Source organism: Austrofundulus limnaeus, unplaced genomic scaffold (assembly GCF_001266775.1).
Source record: "Austrofundulus limnaeus strain Quisiro unplaced genomic scaffold, Austrofundulus_limnaeus-1.0 Scaffold44, whole genome shotgun sequence".
Taxonomy (NCBI): Eukaryota; Metazoa; Chordata; class Actinopteri; order Cyprinodontiformes; family Rivulidae; genus Austrofundulus; species Austrofundulus limnaeus.
Genome location: NW_013952446.1, coordinates 2146548 through 2161315, shown reverse-complemented (window position 1 = coordinate 2161315; position 14768 = coordinate 2146548). Strand labels below are relative to the sequence as shown.

General features: G+C 39.3%; 1 protein-coding gene across 1 annotated transcript in view; it reads right to left on the bottom strand.

Annotated features, from left to right (window-relative positions):
- hhip (hedgehog interacting protein) overlaps positions 1 to 14768 on the bottom strand; it is a 33684-nt gene that overhangs the window by 13569 nt on the left and 5347 nt on the right. Inside the window, exons 2-8 of the mRNA XM_014007816.1 lie at positions 13082 to 13274; positions 9400 to 9544; positions 8378 to 8579; positions 2672 to 2823; positions 1402 to 1575; positions 1168 to 1311; positions 855 to 973 (exon numbers count right to left, since the gene is read on the bottom strand). Coding sequence (XP_013863270.1) covers positions 855 to 973; positions 1168 to 1311; positions 1402 to 1575; positions 2672 to 2823; positions 8378 to 8579; positions 9400 to 9544; positions 13082 to 13274 — 1129 coding nt within the window. The remainder of the gene's footprint in view (positions 1 to 854; positions 974 to 1167; positions 1312 to 1401; positions 1576 to 2671; positions 2824 to 8377; positions 8580 to 9399; positions 9545 to 13081; positions 13275 to 14768) is intronic.

The following is a 14768-nucleotide window of genomic DNA, read 5'->3' as shown; positions in this document are numbered from 1 at the left end:
TTGTTGTTTTTTTTTTCTTGGTCAGATAAAAACTTAAACCTCTCAGCTGTTTTTTTCAATCACACTGAACAATCATCTTGACGGTCATGATTGTCCATCCATCCATCCATCCATTTTCTGTACACGCTTCTTCCTTTTCAGGGTTGCGTGGGCCACTGGTGCCCATATCCAGCAGTCACAGTGCGAGGGGCGGGGTACACCCTGGACAGGTCGCAAGTCCATCACAGGGCCACACATAGAGACAAACAAGACAAACAACCATTCACTCTCTCACTCACACCTAGGGACAATTTAGAGTTACCAATTAACCTAACAGTCATGTTTTTGGTCTGTGGGAGGAAGCCGGAGTACCCGGAGAGAACCCACGCATGCACGGAGAGAACATGCAAACTCTACCCAGAAAGGTCCCTGGACCGGGATTTGAACTGGTGACCTTCTTGCTGAGAGGCATGATTGTTGACGTCTTTAAATCTAACTTGTGGACACAAACTCTCACATTCTTGGAAATTTCACACTGAGCAAAGGAAGAACATTTCTGGATCATAGTCTCTTCAACCTGGTGTGCCCTTGAATTTGTTGCCATAAAAATGTGTTTTTCGCAAAATGAAAGACATTCATCCAAACAGATGTTATTTTCAGGGCAATAAATATGAAAGGTTATCCGGGAAGTTGATGTCTTTTCATTTTATGTTTAAAATGTCAAACAAAATTCAGGCAAATGTTACACTCACATACTTTTTTTTTTTTACCAGGGGTAATATGATATTGCAAAGCAATGAACTGTTTTCAAATATTAAAAAAGTAAATATTATGACTATTTATTTGAAAATAATATTGTGGAAATTATAACTCACCATAATCCTTTCCTTTAGCAATTTCCAATATTCTTCCTGCCGACGTGTTTCTGCCACTGGCGTCTGTACAGAGGATAACAAGACTCCCATTGTCTGTCTGAAGCCGATCCACTGCACATCTACAAAAAATAATTATTTTTGTAGAAGAAAAGAAGTTGAACTTCGTTGTTAACTGTAACATCCCATTTTATTAAAAAAGAGAATAAAATGAGCACAATGTTTTAAAATTTCTCACACTATTTAAAGAGCAGAACCTAATTGAGGGTAACTATCTGTTATGATGTTGAAGTATCCCATCAGTAGCCCCACTTACCTGCCTGGGTCATGTAATCCATGTGCAAAAATTTCAGGCGGCTGATTAGTGCTGTTAAAGTACGGATTGTCCCGTGGTATAGAATAAGTTGACGTGCACACGTCGGTGTCCACATCCACCCTTAAGATGGATCCTGTGAAATCACTGCGTCCAAAAAACAAACATGTAATGAAACGACCTCACATCGATTGGCCAACGAGAACAAAACTTTAGGATAATGATATTTAAACTCACCTGAGTCCATCCATTTCCTCCATGTCATCCAGAGTGATCATGCCATCTCCCAGAAAGATGTGCAACAAACCATCGGGGGTGAATAAGAGCTGGCCTCCTAAGTGTTTCCTGTGCAGCTCCGCCACTTCCATCAGCACACGCACAGTCCTGGTGTCAACTTGATTTGGGTTTTTCCTGGGAAAGAATAAACTATTGTCATTTATTTCACCATGTAAAAACTGATCTTACTGCATCGCAAAGCATCTGAGGACAACCTACAAAATTTTTTATTATTAGTAGTAAATTTGGTCTTCCAAAACGCTTATTTAGATGGCCTGAAAATGTGTCTTGATTTGTTTGAAGGTCACTGTGCATTTGTGAAAGATGATTTAAGACACGTTTTTTTTAAATGAGCAGATTTGGATCTTCTTTATACTTTAAATAATATTTGCACTGTTGGTAAAACGATAGTGATCGTTTGGATAAGAGATACTGGCACGACATCCAAAAACAAACTTCAACAATGAATGAGTTTAAATACTTTGTTGTCTGGAGACATTTAGTCTAAGTCTCCTGTAATGTCTCAGTAAGACAAAGATGGTGGGTGGAGATAGAACGTGGACTTTAAGAAGTTGCACAGTTTGGTTGAGAATTTGGTTTCACAGTATCAGCAACAAATACGTGATGATAAATTATATGCCATTTGGGGTAGTTGTGAAATTTCTGAAAAGCAGTTTTCCAAAGAAATACTTTTTTCCCCCAAAACTACCATTAAATAATTGTAACTGTCATTTTTCTGCAGAATCCTTACATTACGCTGCACTCACCTGACCGCACGGCAATACTATAATTACAATTAGCCCATTAAGTCAACTGTGATTAAGTAAATTAAAACACAACACTTAAACACGTTCGTGAGTAGAGATTGTTTTCTTAAACATGGGTTATTATGAAAGGAGTGTACAAACATAAGTAAAGGCAAACTGTTGCTATCATAACAGTGTTGCAAATTCTCTTTTTCTATGTTCTTAATTGCTGTAAGACAAAAAAATGTAATTTACTTTCTGATTGCATTATTTGACAGTTATAGAAAAGGTCGATGGGGCTTTTGTTGCTGAGGTTGCTGCCAGTAATATAAACTATAAATTCAAAAATGAATTTATGCTTGAAGAAACGCATGTTCAGCTTTTAATAACGTCAAATCAATAGATTAAAGAATCTTGACGTTTTGTTACTCGTTCCGGCAGTGGTGAACGTTTTAAAGTAGATTTGGTGGCCACGTCGTCATTACCGTGAAACCGTGTATTCGACCACACGTAGGATGTGGTCGTGTGGTCCGATGGCCCAGCGCTCCTGGTTGGTGGTGTAGGAGACGTAGAGCTTGCCATTCTTCTTGTAATTGGGGTGGAATGCCAAGCTTAGTAGGCCCCTTTCATCGCCACTCTGCAGTCAGATGAGAAACACAAAAGATCTAGGAGTTAATTATGTTCCAGCTTGGCTTCTGCTCCTCTGTGTGGGGCTGGAATCACCCCCCTTGGTCATATTCATCATCACTAACATGCCACTGCTGCACCCCCCCACCCCCCCACCCCATTCTTTTTTTTCTTTCTTCTTCTTCAGCTTGTCTAATCCTCTTTTATATTTGTCCATCACATTGCTTTTCACAGTGCAGCTTATTATCTCACTCTCTTTTCCAACTCTGTTGTTCCGCTTCACACCTTCATCGGCCCTCTTGAATATACCATTACCAGCTATTATAAAACATTTGACTCTGGGTAGAGCTGCACCTTCTCTCACGAGCCCTCCTTCCCCGGCCCCCCGACAACCCTCCCAGCGTAGCAGAGGGCTTTCCTACAGCCTGATTATGTGTGCTTGTCCTCAGGGTCGGGGGGCCCTGTGACGCTCAGACCCTCCCGGTGGCCTCCATTGTGCAGTGATTTGTGTGTGTAATCTTTGGGGGATATTTGTGAATACTACGCTGAGTGGCTGAAAGAATTTATTAGCTCACTCACAGTTCATAGAGAGCACAAAAGTGTGGAGTGCTTCGGTCCCTTGCTTTTTGCTCCCCAAATCCCCCTCGCTTTCTCTTGATTCAAACAAAATCCATGCAGAAATCGAGGCTAGGAGGAGAGGGGAGGAAGGAGGGTAGAGTTAAAGTGGGGAGTGAGAGAGAGAGAGAGAGAGAGGGAAAAAAAGGAAAGCTAAACAAGGAGAGAGCTGCCAACTCCCACTGTCTTGGCAACATGTTTAGAAAACATCTAAATTGCTTGTGTAATATGTAAACCTTTGTCTCACCCCGGAGGCAGCTACATCAGTTGTCACTACCCTGGTGGTCTTCCCGTCATAGTTAGCTGTAATAATCAGCTATAGCATTTCATTCCCCAGGCAAGGCAAGCCAGGTCAGCCCGTTCTTGTTGCATTTCACCCATTACTACATTTTTGTCTTGACAAAAGAGCGAACAGAACTCTAATCTAATGTGTGAAAAACATTTGCATTGTCACATTGTAAGCATGTCCCTTTAAAAACAGTTTTATTACTGATATCAAGCTTTTGGAAGGAGTGAGGTTTTTGCAGATTTTAGAGTAAGACAGATACCGGTAAAATCTGATTTTTCAGGTATTTCTTAGCGAAACTTTTCGAAATGAAATGAAGAAAAAAAATTAGACTTTATTTGCACACGCTGTAGAAAGGAGCCGTTTCTGTCACAGGCCAAGACACACGTTATAAACTGGTGAACTAGATGTCTGTTCTGTCTGAACTGTATTCAGCCCAGCTCAATCAAACAGCACTGACAGGGCTAAATGTAAGACATTACAAAAGGAAGGTGAACAACAACACAGACCAAAGCAAGAGATAATAGGAATCTCATATTTTAGAAAATAAATACTGAGATTATTGATGAGCACCCCCACACCACTAAAAAACAACTGTCCTCTGACAAAACGTGCTGTCAGTAATATTAAACGTTAGAATAAAAGGGTGGAAAACCGGAGTGGATTAGTTGAAATCATCTGATCTGTTGGAGCAGACGTGGCTCTCCTTTTCAAAGATTGTTACAGAGTTTCATCTCAGGAGGAGAAAGTCTAAACCTCCTCTTGAAATGCTACATCTATCCGATGGAAATGGTTATGCAGTGACCTACATCCCTTAAATAAACTTGTGATCGACGGGGAGCCAAAGAGGCCGAGATCCGGAGCCAAAAGTGGACCATCGGGGTACGCAGAGGTTTAATGGGCTGAAATATTAGCTTCATTGCTAATGACCAACTCCTGCAGCAGCAGAGAAGCAGCGGAGCTGGAGCTAAAGCCATAGGAAACAAACTTTAGCAAGTCTTCTTTAGTTTGATTAAAATAAGGAAAGTTGTGCCAAACTGAGGTTTCTCAACATGAACAATCCTGTCAAATCTGCTGGAAGTACGATTTGTTTGGTATTGTTCATGTAGAGTGCATAAAACAAGCTTATTTCATAACCTCTTCACAGAACGTTTGCATTAACAGAAGACTGTCTGTTTTTGACAAAACTCCAAAATTACGACATATCTACTCCAACTTTTCTCTCCAGAACATGTTTTTTTGTCATTACAACTGCTATCATTCTTTCAGGCATGGGAGTCTTCCTGAATGTCACACAAGCTATTATCTTTTCATTTTCCCCAAACACATGCCTTTGCATTTTTCTTTTCCCTCCATTTTTTTCCTGTTTATTGGAGCTTCTGTTTTGGCTGTGCTCAACATCTGACATCACTCCACAAAAAGCTGAATCGCAAAGAGAAGTGGTTGTTATCTCAGGGTACAAAATACAGAGTGACAATAAAACATATGGCACAATGAATCTGAGCTCTATACGTGCGTTGATTTATTAACTTAAATATTTCAATCTTCCCCAAGTAGCTCGTGGACACTTAAAACTAAATGAGATGACCTGAACCATGAAGGCAATACCTTTCTTCTACAGAACACTGCCTGCACGCTCTGTAATTACAACCACAAAGAGAAACCTCCACAGGTGACAGTCTACGTGAGTCCTCAGCCAAGCCTAAATCCTCCAACCAACTAAGAATAACATTTAAACCATCCGAGCCATAAAGTTGTTAGATAGCCAACTCCTCCGCTTGCTACATTTTCACAAGTACTCCAGGTTTCACCAGCTTTTAACCCATTGTCAAAGTGAGATCAGAATGAGGGTAGCCCCACCCCACGCTTCAAAACAAAGCAAACAGTAAATTTAGCTTCAGCAGCCCTAAGTATCTGACAGCAGAGACTGAAAGGATAATGAGGTCTAACCTTCATGTGTGAACAGTGAAATATTTTATAGGAGGCCCGCTCAAAGCCTATTACATGAGGTTATTTATGTGACGAGGCCGTCAGCTCTGAGCTGCTGTTCACAAATGTCATCATTCACGTCACACGCAAAAAGCTGAGCAACGAACTGCATTAATAGGTCTGCGGATGTTTATTTCTCGATAAGCTTAATTATGTGACAAACACAACATGTGAGAAATGCAGTGCAATGATTAGTGATTTCACAGAGCTCAGTGTTGGAGCAAACACTGAAGCGTTTTGAACCTGTGAAACAGAGAACTGTTGAGTGTTTTACACAGCTTCGCTGTGAATATGTGAGCCATCACACACAACTGAAAATGATGCCAAGGTTTTCTCAAAATGATCTAAGCACATTCTTAAATTCCTGCCTTTTCAAGATGCATTTTGATACCTGGATCATCCTGATAGCATGAACAGTTCCAGAGATTTGCCTTCCTACTCAGGACAACCCATTGATATTTGGTCTGAATCCTATTTTTAATTTATAATAATAATGATGATGATATTATTATTATTATTATTATTATTATTATTATTATTATTATTATTATTATTATTATTTTATAAAGCGCCTTTCAGGACACCCAAGGACTCTGGGTGGCTTAATTTATTCTAATTATGGATTTTTTTTATGTCCTTTCAAAGAGGAAACCTTAATCAATATTTGGTTATTAAGTTTTACCAGTTGGAATGAAAATGCTTTCCTAGCTCGCAAGAAAACTGGCAAAAAACTTCAGACTTTTCCACTCAAAATCATGTTTTTGTAGCTACGGCTCAAAAATGGGCTTCAGAAAAGATTATATTTCATTTAAACAAGCACCAGATAAAGAGTTTATTCTTTATTTTTTGACAAAATGCAATTGTTGCAAACATTTTAATCAATGCACTAGCGGCCTACTTCTCCACTTTGTGACTTAATCCTCGGTTCGATGTCATGGGTCACTCAGTGCTGTGATTAACTAAGTCGGTGGATATAATGTAACATAACACTGCTCAGACTGTTGACCTATGATTTACTCAACACATTAAAGCTCACAGTGACTGCAGTGGGTGCAGTCAGCTCACCACACCACATCCTGCGATCCAGTTTGATTTCTGAGACGAATTATGAGTTCAGACTACCAAACGTATGTGAAGAAAAGGTCTAGACCACCGTCGAAGTTAGTTTGAGTGAAAACGTTTCATCACAAACCTTTGTTAAATGTAAAACCCATAATGTTTTGCCAGTTTTTGGGCAAACTTCTTCACATCCCAGAACAAACTGGAACACACTTGCCAGTAGCCTAAGCCCGTAAAATGAAGGAAAGGTGCAAGAGGCAAAAAAAGGGGATTGTGGATTAATTTCAAGAGAACACCCACAACGAAGGTAGGAGCCCCTATGCCACCACAACACTCTATTGTTTCTGTGTAGTTTGGCTTAATTGGCACCAGGGGGATCCATAAAAAGAGGTGGATGGAGGAGCAACAGGAAACACAGAACATTACAGTCAAAGCATGTGCATGAGGCTGAAGATAGAGCCGTTATCTGGCCTGCCTCATGATGGTCTGGGCTCCTCTCTCTGTATAAAGCCAGCTCCATCCTGTTGATGCTCCCAGTAAACACCTTTGCCCTTCCCTGGTTCTGTCCACCCCACCACCCCCACCAACTGGGAGCTTGTTCCATCAGCCAACATCACAGAATAGGACTCCTGGGGCTTAGAGGGGCTCGAGCCACATCTAATTGTCATAATATTCCCTTTATCCAAAACCAGTTTGGACTGAATCATGATAAAAGAGCTGAGAAAAGCAGGATGTGCATCCCGCAGGGGGGCAGTTGCATATTCAAATGTTGTGCTCCGTTTGATTCCCTGTAAACGTGGATCTTGTCAGTAGAGGAGTGAGGGACATGCGAGATAGATAAACTTCCTGTCTGGGAGTGTGCCCTCCAAACATTCCAGCTATTCCACCTCCAAATGGAATCTTAGGAATCCCTGAAAAATTTTCAAATTCTAACCCAGTGATTAAGTGAGTGTTTTAAATAGAAAATACTATTCCAGATTCTTTCCCAAGGCTTAAAAGTGTCATAGCGACTGATCACTCAAGTATAGCTTTGTCAAAAAAAGTTACCGGTATTTTATTGACAACATTACAATTTAAACTCAACATACTTAAGTCACTATACTTGATCTTATTATGAGGTTATGTCATTATCATTTTACAAGTATTAGAGAGATTAAGAAAGCAATAATTATTGAATTAGCTTAAAAATCCAGTTAGCACCATGCATTAAACATATGCAGTTATTAAAACTTAACCTCCACCATTTTTTCATTTACATATACAGCAAAATATCATAGAGACATAGCAAATAAATAACTCTGTTCTGTAGCAATAGTTGAAAAGTAACCCAGGCTTGTTTAAAAAACGTATTACTGAAAGAGGTATTAGTGAAATGCACAATTATAATAATATATGGCTGCTTGTTTGGTCTAATTATATAACTGAATGCTATTGAGCATAATTTCAAACAGATTTACCTTGGCTGGAGGCACTGGTGTTTAATAGGTTGTGCATTCCATCAGCCTTGTTTCCTTTTCCCGTTTACATACAGTATGTGTTTAATTCAAAGGCATATTAAGACATTTACTGTTTAATTTAGCAGGATTTCATACGATGAAGGCTGACACTTTCCTACCTTCAGACCGTTCTGCACCAGCTTGTGGAGGTCCAAGAAGGGTTCTTTGATTAGCTCAAGGTTATGATTGAGAATCCTGACGATTCCTTCTCTCTCCAGGACAAAGAGTCGCTGAGAGCCATCACCGCAGTGGACCACAGCCACCGGCTGCCTCAGACCACTCAACACCTCCTGAGCACAGTAGCAGTTGTGTTTGTGCTTCCTGGGTAACATTGGAAAAACAAGAAAAGGTCACAGAATGAGGGAAGCACACCAATTAAAAAGGCACAAAAAGTAAGGAAGATTTTCTTTTATCAAATTATGATTGAACATGCCAGAAGATATAATTTTAACCTCAACAATTTATGACACAGAATGATTTTCCATGGAAAATAATTTGATTAAGACAAATTAAATGGCATTTATATTTCTGTAGATACCCTAGGTGCCACAAAGCAGCAATATAATGCAACGTTTTTCAAAACTCACAGTTTCCTGAATTTGAACAATCAAGTTTTCCCAAAAATGATGCCCAAAATGCAACTGATGATTTGGTTATGACATTCTCATTTAACCCTGCCTTAAGTCATTTATGCGTATGGACTCCTCAAAGGAAGATGAGTTCCTACAAGTGTTGGTTTCTGTAATTCAGGTGGACACGCTTCCTGGACTTCTTGCTTTAAGAAAACTGAAATGTATGTATGCATTTTCACTTCATGTATGTACATGCACACTAAAACACAGTGTAAAGAAATGCAAAGTAAACTTTAAGATTAAAGGGGAAAACTGCAAAATAATAAAATAAAATAAACTTTGTGAAAATATGGATTATGTCATAATAGACCAGAACATCTAATAGACTGTTTGCTTCTTCATAGCATAAAGTCATAATTGAACATTTTGTACCTGAAGTCAGAGGACTGAAAGGTTTACTTAGCTAAACACATAAAAAGTTACTGATTTAAAAATTTGTTTTCTCATATTCTATAAAGCAACTTGGTTCTCTTATTTAAATAAAATGTGGTTGAATTCAGGCTACAAACCTACTGATATCTTCTATTTTCTCATCTTCCAAGTAGTTGGAATCTTGCCCAAGAAGTTGCCGTCGTTGAAAATCTGGAAAACACAAACCGGATCCTCTCCTTCCGTAGTATTGGCAGAATTCATCAACGTCGGCTTGGAACAGTTCTACGAAACACAGTAGATACAAAAACAAAAAAATAAATACTGACTCTACTGTATAGTTTTTCCAGACACATAGTTTAATTCTATACCACATAATTTCTAAACATCTTTAAATTGGCCTCTTGCTCTTCAAAACCTCCTGCTGTTTCCAACGCTCCCACTTCAGCACGTTTTCACAATGATGCTTCACGGGAGAGTGCTCAGTAGAGAGGGAGCTCTGCTGCAGACTGAGCTCCAGGGAGGAGCTTTGTGAAAATAGATGGTGCTTTGTACCAGCAAGCATTTAGGCAGCTCCACGTGGCTATCACAGGAGATTCAAGGATTTCTCACATGCATGAATGAGTCAAAGCAACACTCTGAGTGTGTTTTGATGAGGGAATGACATTATAACATGATATAAAAAGTTTGAAAAAGTTGATTTTGCATAGCACTCGCCCTTTAAAATGACAAATATTTATGCATGTTCCATGTATCTGGCTAAATTAGGATGAAAATTAAATGGTTTGGCATGTATAGTTATTTAGTATTTGAATATCTAAACTGTGAGAGAACTACAAGTGTTTACAAAAGTAGATGAAAGGAGGCAGGGGGAAGATATGCGTACTTCATGTCCCAAATCAATCTATAACAAGCTGAAGATAAGTGAAAGAAATTGGACTAAACATCCTATAAGTAATATGCACTTTTCAGAGAGCAAAAAAAGACTACTTCCTTATTTCAAATGTACATGCTAGCTATTTTTTTTTTGACATGTTGCTTTTGAAGTTGTGGAAAAGTCTAAGTTTGTTTTTTTTCATTAAGTCTATTCTGTATAAAAAATAGACAATAAATGAATGAAATAAGCTTTAATATTCATACTATACTAAGCTCATGCAGTTTCTTAGCATGATGCAATCAGCCACTTCAATTACCCTTCATGCGGATCTGACTGTTTTGCGTTATTGAGCTGCCTGCGGGAACAGCTTGTGAAATCATATAATCAGTTTGTTCAATATGGCATGTCGCTCTGAATAAACGAAATGTTTTCAGGGTGAGATATGTTTATCTCTTAAATTCCAAATCAAGATGGCAAGATGTTGAAGTGCTGACAAGAGGTGATCTACATCAACATCACACACACAGCTTCACCTCCGACCAGCAGTCATAACATTACTCTCAAAGGAAAGCCAAATCTGCAGTGTGTCTCAGAGGCACATTGCGACCTGTAAAACAATTCTGACAATATTCCTCTAGTTTACTTCTCAGAGGACAGAGGAGAGCAAATACCAGTAATAAAAACACAAACAGAACTCGCCCGGTCCCTCCTTTTCATCTCCTCGTGCCGCACACCGCAAAGGGCTGACCGCAGCAAATACTGGAGGTGATAGGATATCTCCTCCAACATCTAAACACAACATGAAGATCAAAGACATGTACAAACACACACATAGCTCACACTATACCACCCACACTCTTATGTATGCAGTTATCTTAACCATGCTGGTCGGGGACCGTAGGTGCAGGATGAAGGAATGGGTGAAAGAAGATATGAGGGAAGTAGGGAAAAAGTGGGAGGCCCTGGGCAGAAATAAGTGTCAAGGCAGTAAATATCTTTATGGAGAAAAGGGGGCCAAGTACAATGGTTAATTAAAAGCCGACAGGAACTTTTAATGGGAGCAGGACTGTAGTTATGGCTGTTGTAAAGGCTACTGTTTCAATTTAAAACCTTTGGCCGCTGATTTTGGTTTAAACAATTGTCCAGTTTTCCTACGTTTCCAACTCACAGAACAAATAAAAAAAAAGTAAAACTGTTCATGCAAAAGAACTCCTTTTAACATCAACAACATTATACTTTCTGTTTTAAAATTCAGTAAAATAAAAGATGAGACCAAAATGAGTGAGTCTGAAGAAAGGGTTTGAGAGGAAGAGACGAAGAGAAACAGAGAAATGGTGTCAGAACTCTGTCCATATTCCTGGCTCCCAGCACTGAAGTTATACTTCCATCTGGTTATCTTCCAAGCCAGCCTGGGTGGCCCACCCAAAGTACTTGACATCTTGATGCACTTCAGCAGTTTTACATACACACAACCTTTGTAGAAAAATAAATGTGTCATTCGTCACCACATATGCTGATCTGTGGTGGGTTGAGAGGAGGAACCGGGGGTGGGTGGGGGGTGGACAGCAGTGGATAGAAGAGGAGAGAAATTCTTCTCTGAATTCCTAACCTCCGCTTTTTTGATTACGTCTGTCTGTCAGTATGTGAGGCAGAACAGAAATCGAACATCAGACAAGTCTTCTTCACCTTCACTCTCTATAATGCGAAGCAGCAGTAGTCAACCTCAACCGTAGCCCAAGAGTTGCGCAATGTATGAGCTATTAGTTGCAGGCGAGGATTTATGCGACTGATATTTGACTTTGACTTACAGCATACCGCATGGGTGGGTTGCAGACAAGTGCGTCTGAAAATGCTTTATTTTTTCGGATCCGAGCCGATCTAATCTATTGGAACAGACAGGGATTGGAAGAGGACGTGGAAAGAGGGGAAAACACAGCCAAAGTGTTTGATCGTGCTTGGTATGCACTGTGGAGTCACAAATACCTGTGATCGTAGAGCCTTCAAAATGAGCTCTTCTGAAAAGCAAATGCTTTAGGGGGCTGAACAGTTGCTATGTAGCAAGCCATACGTACAGGAAAAAAAAAAACAATAAGGCATCAAAGGGTGTTTTCATGCTGGGTGGATGATGATGTGTCTGAGTAAAACTACCCATCTCTTTATTGAATCTTGTAAGCAGAGAACTCCCATAGCAAAGTACAAAACCTGGGTTTTCCATTGACAGGTCTATACTACAACTAGAGTGCTTTTACATTCCAAGTACAAACCCCAGATGTTAAAATTAGTTAATTGATTCTTTTTGCTTGTGTAAGTCAAGTACACTGGTCAGATGGAAATGTTTCTTTGCACATTTTACTACCTTCATAGTTAAATTGCTGCAAACATGTGCCTTTCTATGAAATATGTGCAGAATTTAAACATACAAAAGGCAACAACTCATCTAGCGACATAAAAACAAGTAGAATCTATTCATATGAAGTACATACTGTATATTAATGTGGTTTTTGCTTGGTTTCAATTCAACCTCTAATTGAGTTTTCTGTCTTTAAAGACAAAATGATTTCACTGCAATGACATACTGTACATCTGCTAGGTGGCGAGTGAGGCAGCGAGCAAACAGTAAGACAGCTTCAGCAGCAATTGGAGGTGAGGTCAGATGAGGTAAGAGCTCAAAAAATAAATCTTCACAGATCAGACTACTGACGCACCACTTGCATAAGTCCAGATCACTGCCAGGTCCACATGTGCAAGCATAGTCTCAATAAAGACCTGTGATCATTTCGAACTGTTTACAATAACACACACATTCAGTTCAAATGATTAACAACAGTACATATTCATTTGTCTTCTTTCTGTTTCTGTGGAAATGCTTGTTTGCGCAGCCACCAGGTAGCCACGCAGGCATCGGTTAAAGTTACTTTCACTGTCATTATTAGGGGTGCAATTACCTGGTATGTGCCCCCTGCAGGTGTAATAGAACTCGCGGCAGAAGTCCTGGCAGAGCCGCGGCAGGTCTGGCTCTCTGTGTGGCATCCTGTCCATGTCCAACGAGTGGAACAACACCTGGGCGTTGGGGGAGCAGCGGGCGCACTTGATCTCCTCCAGGAGAAGTCCACATTCTGTGTTGTTAGTGGAGAAAATCTGGAGACCACACACACAAAAAAGAGCCAATACCTAATGAACATTCTGAGTTATTACCTTTCACCTCATGCTTCACATTTTACGAAGAAGTCAGTGAGCACTCTGTGCACTTGGTGACATTATCGTCAAAGATGAGGCTTAAAGTATGGGAACTTTAGAGTTAGTGAGTTCATTATGTTGCACCGACAAATTCTGATAGTTTAGAAAACTAAAAATTTTAAAGGATAAATCCAGTGGTGGGCAGAGCTAATCCAAAAATTAGCTCCGCAATTTCTAAAGCGCTCATGCCATAGAAAAACTAGCGGAAGCTAATTTTAAAGCGCAAGTTCAATTTGACACTTTCTAGCTGGCAACAATTCATGTAGAATATGAACAACACTGCCAATTAGTGGTGTATGAACTCTTTTACAACGTAATTGTACAACCGCCGATTGCTGGGGATGTGATTTCCTGAACGAGACCTTTAGCTCCTGGTGTAAAAATTAAAAAGTTGTTGAGGATTGCTAGTTCGGCTGCTTCTTTGTCTTTTTCTTTTGTTTGTTGTAGTTTTTCATTAAATAAGCATCAATAAAGTAATTTTAAAACTGTTTCTTCGAAAACTGAAGCGATACATTCATTCTGGGTACATGACGGATTTGATTTGTGATGGGAAACGAAAGCATGGAGAACAGGAAACTATCTTCACTTCAAAATAAGAGCTTGGATTTTAAAGTTTTCCATGTAGTTGCTCCAGTTGACCACTAGATGTCAGGCTTCATCAGCATAATATCTTTAAATCATTTCTGAGTCTCTAACCCCAGTACTTTGACCATTTATGCTAAGTATTGAGCTCCAGCGTTTAAACTTTTTTTAGAAAAAGGAGCTCCGATTGTAAAGTAAAATAAATCAATTCATACAAAAGTTTAGTATGGATTACAAACGTTAACTGTTTTTGCTATTGCCTTCCTGCTACATAAGCAGACACATAACATTGTGGGAAATCAGAACCGTGACTGAAAGCAACAGTCAGCAATGATGTATACCTTCTCAATATGTGTGTTTATCTGGGAGGGGTGCTGTTGGATAGATCATGTGTGTTGTGATTCATTGACAGCCATACCTTCTGCTGTTCAAGATAATGATGACTGATAGATAATTAATGGCGGTACTGTATTTTAATTTTTAAAAGTGTAAATCCGCTTATGAATTATAAAAATTAAAAAGACAGCTAAAGCGCAAATGAAAAATTTAGGTAGGCAATTAGCGGATTTGTGCCTTAGTGGGCTGGTGCCCACCACTGGATAGATCTATAAGATGTATTTGATCAGAAATTTCCCTGTGAATTCAAACAGAATTTACATCAAATATAATTTATTTAGACAACCGAACACAAATGTAACTTTATTTATTTGATATAAAAGCTTCAGAATACTTTTCAAGATAGCATCACCCCAGTGCTAACCAGAATGCCATTGATCTGAGTACAAATACAGTTTGTTTGTTTGTGTATATATA